The 7,089-nt window shown below is 34.7% G+C and overlaps 1 protein-coding gene across 1 annotated transcript in view; it reads right to left on the bottom strand.

Annotated features, from left to right (window-relative positions):
- The window catches only part of LOC107749001 (ATP-binding cassette sub-family A member 1), a 119,004-nt gene that overhangs the window by 29,415 nt on the left and 82,500 nt on the right, over window positions 1–7,089 (bottom strand). Inside the window, exons 29-32 of the mRNA XM_016564039.1 lie at window positions 6,979–7,084; window positions 3,870–3,944; window positions 3,504–3,673; window positions 460–637 (exon numbers count right to left, since the gene is read on the bottom strand). Coding sequence (XP_016419525.1) covers window positions 460–637; window positions 3,504–3,673; window positions 3,870–3,944; window positions 6,979–7,084 — 529 coding nt within the window. The remainder of the gene's footprint in view (window positions 1–459; window positions 638–3,503; window positions 3,674–3,869; window positions 3,945–6,978; window positions 7,085–7,089) is intronic.

The raw sequence follows: 7,089 nt of genomic DNA, 5'->3' as shown, positions 1-7,089 counted from the left end.
TATTATTATTATTATTATTATTATTATTAATAATAATATTATTACTATACATTTTTGGGCCAAACTGAGCCATAGCATTTTATTTTATTGATGTAGCCCTGACAGTTTAAAAAAAATAACAAATATATAGTTTTGTTTTATTATTGCACTTTCGGTTCTACATATACATTCTACATCTACATCTACATATATATATATATATATATATTTGTGCTGCATATGTTGTGAAACCTCTTTTTATCTCCATTGATGCTAACTGATTTATTAGCGATTTATTAGATCATCTCAGTCTGCTCAGACTGTAGCTCATGACAGAAGAGTCTCGCTGTCTAGACCAATGGAGGCGGTGAACAGGATTCAGTGGGAAATAAATAGAATTTAATAGAGTTTTAATTAGCTATCTCAGCTCCTCTTTTTAGTTCCCATCCATCTTCCAGAGCAGAAGGGCTTCTGGTGTACCATGTCCCAGGCGAAGTTGGCCAGCCAGTAGACGGTGGGGTTGACGCCGCTCACAAACTGCAGGTGCTTGGCTTTACTGACGCGCTCCTGGATGAGGAAGAGGACGAAGCTGGCCGGGATGAAGGACATGGCGAAGATCACGCAGATCGACACCACCACATCCGTAGAGGTCGTCGCCCTGCAAGAGACGAGCATAAGATTAGGACTATTGTGAAACAGTCTTATCCAGGGCTATAGTTACCCATCTGTGGGTCCAGTGCGCAATGCAAACTTTGGAAAGCATTGTATGGCACATCATTACACAGCCTTACTTTCTTTAAGTACCAACGCAATTCTAAAATATTCATTAGATACACATGAACAAACAAGTGTATACTTTTGCAGTATTATAGCGCCACTGAAATGGAGTCAAGGCTTTCCAGACACTGAGCTTGTTTTGTAATAAAGTCATCAGGGTTTTTATAGATAACAGAAACTAAAACTATTAAAAAAACATCTTTGTTAACTGAAATAGAATAAAAATATTAAATGAAAAACTTGAACTAAACAACCTTGGCAAGTAACTGCAATTAGTTCATGTTGAAGCACTACAATTACTAACTGGAAATAAATAATCAATTAAAACTAAGCTAAAAGTAAAACTGAAATAAAAAATAATTGAAACGTACAATAATATAAAAAATAAAACAATGTTTATTTAAATGAATTAATTAATTAATGAATGAAAATGGCAATAACAAAATTACTATAAAAAATGTAAAATGAATAATAAATCAAAAGTTAATGAATCAAAAACCTTAAAATCTAGAAAAGCATATAAATAACAGTATAATAACACAATAACAATTATTAATGCACAAAACACAAAAAGTGCTGAGAGGTCATTTTTTCTTTAGTTGGTAACAGACACAAGAGGACGGCAAGTTGTGTCTGTATTAAACAATTGAAACAATTGCTGCTTCCAACAATTAATAGTTTGTAATACTACTATAATACTGTATCTAATAGTATAAGTAGTATTTTATGGCGCTTTTCCACTGCGTGGTACGACTCGGCTCGGTACGGCTCAGTACGGCACGGCACGGCTCGGTTCGGCTCGGTTTGTGTTTCCACTGCAGTTTAGTATCGCTTTAGAATGGGCGGGATTATTCACATGTCGTTATAGTGGAAACCCCCCCAAAAGTGAACCGTACCGAGCCGTACCGTGCCGTACCATGCAGTGGAAAAGCGCCATAAGTGTGCTGGTTACCATCTTACATTTCATGAAATATAACCAACAAATAACCAAAACAACACAATATTCTGATAAAACGTTTAGAAAGAAAAAAAAAAAGCACCTGCAGACACTGGTCTAGTATCATCATAACATCAGCTTTAAATACAGATGCCATCTGGGTTTCTGAGAAACGGCTCTTCAGTAGGTCACACTTTATTTAGAATAAATCTTTAAAAGCTCTCCACAACATCCAGCTCAAGCAGGGCATTCTGGGAAATCTGCTCACATTTCATGTTCCCTATTTTTTCTTCTTAGTTTTTTTTTTTTTTGACTCCCTGCTGCTTACACCTACTAGACTGAATCTCTCGCAGCCGTTGAGGTGAGATCTGACGCTGATCACACAGTCTCTCACATGAAGGTGAAGGAGATTGAGTTTCAGGACTGTATTATTCATGATTAGAGGGAAGTGACACCTTCGTTACACAAACGACGGTCATTTAACCATTTAACCACATTTACAGCAGAGGATCATTTCTGACCCCTCGCTTCTCTCCTTTCAAAGCATTCATCTTCACAGCAAATATTGTGAGATCAACACGCCTTCACAAGCTGGGTTTAATTATCCATGAACACACACACAATCTCTACACACACACACACACACACACACACACACACACACGTTCAGACAGTGAACACATCTCAGTTTTGCAAGGAAACTGTATTCAGCAAAGTGAGCTGTAAGACTTTTTAATGTGTTTTTGAAAGAAGTCTCTTCTGCTCACCAAGACTGCATTTATTTGATCAAAAATACAGTAAAAAACTGTGAAATATTATTACAATCTAAAATAGCTGTTTTCTATGTGAATATCTGTTAAACTGTAATTTATTTCTGTGATCAAAGCTGAATTTTCAGCATCATTACTCCAGTCTTCAGTGTCACATGATCTTCAGAAATTATTCTAATATGCTGATTTGCTGATCAAGAAACATTTCTTCTTCTTCTTATTATTATTATTATTATTATTACTATTATTATCATACTTTATATTAAAAACCATTGTATATATATATATATGTCATGCCCATGGACTGTCTGTGTGTGTTTTTCTCCCCACATGCTCCCCGTGACCCAGTTTCTCCCAATGTGTGATTGTCTCAGATGTGTCTCGTTAATTACCTAGCTTAGTCCTGTATTTAAAGTGTTATCTGCCCTGTGTTCCCTTGCCCGGTGTTATACGTCTTCATGGAAGTGCTACGTGTGTGTCCTGCCTTTCTGTGGATTATTAAAGACTGTTTAATGTGATTCTCCTTCGTATCCGCGTTCCTTGCTCCTCGCCTTAGCTATCGTGTATATATATATAATATTAATTTAATGCATCATTGCTGAATAAAAGTATTAATTCCTTAAAAAAATTGATCAGAGAAAGGGTGGAAATCATGAAAAAAATGTGCAACATTTGAAAAGACTACTAACATTGTAAATAGACATCAGGTAAAAACATTAAATAATAAAAATAATAACAATAATAAAATATGCCTCAAAAGAAAAAAAAAAGAAAAAAAAAAAATTTAATTTATGGACAATTTTATGGACCATTATTTCCATGACTGTATGTCTCTAAATAGAGGTTTTGAAATATTTCCCTCACTTCTGAGTACAATTTTGATCCAAATCATCACTATGTAACTGTAAATATTAAAGCATGTCAACATAATCAAAATACATGTAGTGTATTATAATATCAATGCTCTAGACATGTGCTCTTGTGCATGCCAGTGTGTGTGTGTGTGTGTGTGTGTGTGTGTGTGTGTGTGCTGTACTCACATCGCTGTAAATGAGAGCTGTTCTTTGGTGAGGTTCAGCGGGTGGTTGAATGTGGTGATGCCGAACTCTTGCGCTCGTCGTGCTGCTGGCAGATTTCCTCTCAGAACGCCGTTACTGGCCACATTCAGGAACGACACGAGCGAATGCCAACCCTGATTATAGAACCACACCTACACACACACACACACACACACACACACACACACATCTCTATTCTGTTCTCACTAATGTTGTCATTGTGAACTAAAACTAAAACCATTAAAAAAAATTGTGTTAGTGGACATTAAGCTGAAATATAATAAAATGGAAATAATGGAAATCATAAATGGAAAATACTGTACTGATACTGTAAATATTGCTGCTCACCTTCACGTTGTCTCTGGTGCCCAACTCCACCAGTAACAACCGAATGGCCTGGAAAATGTGCTCAGTCTGATTAAACTGCAGAGAGAGAGAAAGAAAGAAAGAAAGAAAGAAAGAAAGAAAACCAGAGTTTGTGTGTGAATCACACAGTATTGTAAATATTACAGATTTTCATTTTTTTAAAGAAATTAATACTTTTATTCATAAAGAATGCATTGAATTGATCAAAAGTGACAGTAAAAAACATTTATAAATATTTTACAATATATTCACATAGAAAACAGCTATTTTAAATTGTAATAATATTTCAAATTTTTACTGCTTTCAGTAAAAATGTGATCTTACTTCTTTCAAAAACATTAAGCAAACCCAAAACTTGTGTATTTTACACATCATCTTCCCTCTGGCACCTTCTACATAATAAAACACCCAATTATCGTATCATAATTACTGAGTTTGTTATTTTGCATACAACATCTCTTTAAATACAGATTTAATGTTACTCCCTAAAATGCATTAAACCAACAAGGACTTTCTCACTGTAATAAATAGTAATTTTTATTATCTTACTTCTTTCAAAAACATTAAGCAAACCCAAAACTTGTGTATTTTACACATCATCTTCCCTCTGGCACCTTCTACATAATAAAACACCCAATTATCGTATCATAATTACTGAGTTTGTTATTTTGCATACAACATCTTTTTAAATACAGATTTAATGTTACTCCCTAAAATGCATTAAACAAACAAGGACTTTCTCACTGTAGTAAATAGTAATTTTTATTGACTGGATTTTACACAACTTTAGGCAAACGGGTGTCTGAATAAATCATTAATACAAAGTATGAGGTAAAAACCCTTCAGATCACGTCCAAAAGAATCCTACAGCATCTCAGAGAGAAACATCATTTGGTTCCCTAATGTTAAAAACAGCCTTTTAGTCGGGAGTGTGTCTATTACTTAAAATGCTGAGATTCATCTGAGATTCACACAGACGATAGAGACACTAATGCTAATGTTTGCTGCTCCAGACGACACTGTAAATACACCATGAACACTAATAACCTTCACACACACACACACACACACACACACACATACACACGCAATTTTATTTTTATTGATATCATTGATATCAAAGACCATGCGTCCACTCAGTTAGCACTGTTAATTTACTGAAACTAGTCAAATATGGCATATGCTAACAATGACAGGTTTCACTTTGATTTTAAGTGCACATTTTGTGTATTTTTGTACAACAAATGCATTTTGTGCCGTGTTTGGTCAATGGTGACTTACTGTCAAATATAAAATCAGGTTTATGAAATAAAATCTGGCATTTGAGGTTTAAACTATTGCCGTCAGGTAGCATTACAAAGGCGAACAAAATGCTGCACAATCACAACGTATGCCTGCAGATATGTAGATAAAATAAAATAAGTGGTTAAATGTGTTTCAGATGTAATGCATTTGATTCTGACAGCTGCATCTGCTGTAAACATAAACACATTTTTCCATACTAAAGCGTCACACACAACATTTTAGCTTCTACCTGGATACATTATAATGTGAGAGAATTGTGCAGATGAACAGACTGTGTGTTTATTGTATTTTACATATTTTAATTGACAACAAACAAATGTGCAAAGTGCATTTCTACATGCACTCTTTGTCAAATCAAACTGAACAATTTACTTTAAAAGTTTGACTGATTCAACTGCAAAAAATACAGTAAAAAAATGTAAAAATGTGAAATATTATTACAATTTAAAATAGCAAGTTTATATGTGAATATCTGTTAAAATGTAATATATTCCTGTGATCAAAGCTGTATTGTCAGCATCATTACTCCAGTCTTCAGTGTCACATGATCTTCAGAAATCATTCTAATATACTGATTTGCTGCTCAATAAACATTTCTGATTATTATCAGTATGTTGAAAACAGTTGTGCTGCCCACAATATTTTTGTGGAAACTGCGATACATTTTATTTTTCAGGATTCACAGATGAAGAGAAAGTTCAAAAGAACAGCATTTATTTGAAATAGAAATCCTGTGTAACATAATAAACGCCTTTACTGTCACTTTTGATCAATTGAATGCATCCTTGCTCAATAAAAGTATTAATTACTTTCAAAGAGCATTTCAGCACAATCATGACAGATCTGAGAGATGTGAAAAACTTTTTGTATATTTGTTTATTGTTAATGGAAATCATATTTAGGTTATACATGAAGCTGTTTACGAGCTAAATCATGTTGCTTATAGAGGATTTAATCCAGAAAGCAATTCTGTTCTGTAAATCAGTGGTGATTCTGTAGCGTACAGGACGTTTGCGGTCCTATTCAGATCAGTTTTTACTCTCTATCTTCAAACGACCACAGTATATGAGGGAATATATTAATGGGAACAAAATTATCTGAACTTCAGAAGAGCAGCAGATATCTGTTTCTAAGTATTAAAAACTTCAGCAGAATTGCACCGTGGGAAAAACATGATCTCCGTATTTGATAAGTGAATGCTAAGCGGAGAGCTGGTGGGAATTTTCACATCATTTAAATGCTTTCAAAGGCCTGAAAAGCTTCACACGGCATTAAAAAACAGTAAACAACACACACTTCACGACACGTGCTCAAGCTGCTCATGCATATTCAAATTGAGATTTCCCACATGGAAATGAAACTAATTATTGAAACAAGCAAATGGTATTTGCTACTTGTTCATGTAAATGAATATGGATAAAAAAGCTGTCTGTAATAAACAAATGCACATTGTTATGATAACTACAATAAAACTGTGATAATTTGGTTTTAACTGCCACTGCTATAAAAAATAAGCAACACTAATATTCTGAAGCTTCACTTATGAATATATATTTCATGCATTTGAATACGATTTGAAGACCAACCTAAAATGCAGAGCATAATAAACGGAAAACTCCTGTCAGAAGTTGGATCTCTGTGATTTGTAAACTGCAATCTGAAGCGTATCTCAAACCCTTCAGTGTCTCTAGTTATGCGATCAGTCAGAAATGTCCTTAATGCCACTCTTGACCAGTCACTTTGGAGGGCAGGATGTCAGTAATGTGCTAAAGCCGGTCGCTCTCACCTGCGAGATGTTAAGGAATGATTTGAGGTCGTCGATCACTGCTGTAATGTCAGATTCATTGAGTTTGACCTGCGAGTTCACGCCGCCTACCGAGATCCCGCCGTACCTGCA

This window comes from Sinocyclocheilus rhinocerous, unplaced genomic scaffold (assembly GCF_001515625.1).
Source record: "Sinocyclocheilus rhinocerous isolate Xijiao unplaced genomic scaffold, SAMN03320098_v1.1 scaffold680, whole genome shotgun sequence".
NCBI classification, from domain to species: domain Eukaryota; kingdom Metazoa; phylum Chordata; class Actinopteri; order Cypriniformes; family Cyprinidae; genus Sinocyclocheilus; species Sinocyclocheilus rhinocerous.
The sequence above is the reverse complement of the archived record's forward strand: the minus strand, read 5'-3'. Positions and strand labels throughout refer to the sequence as shown.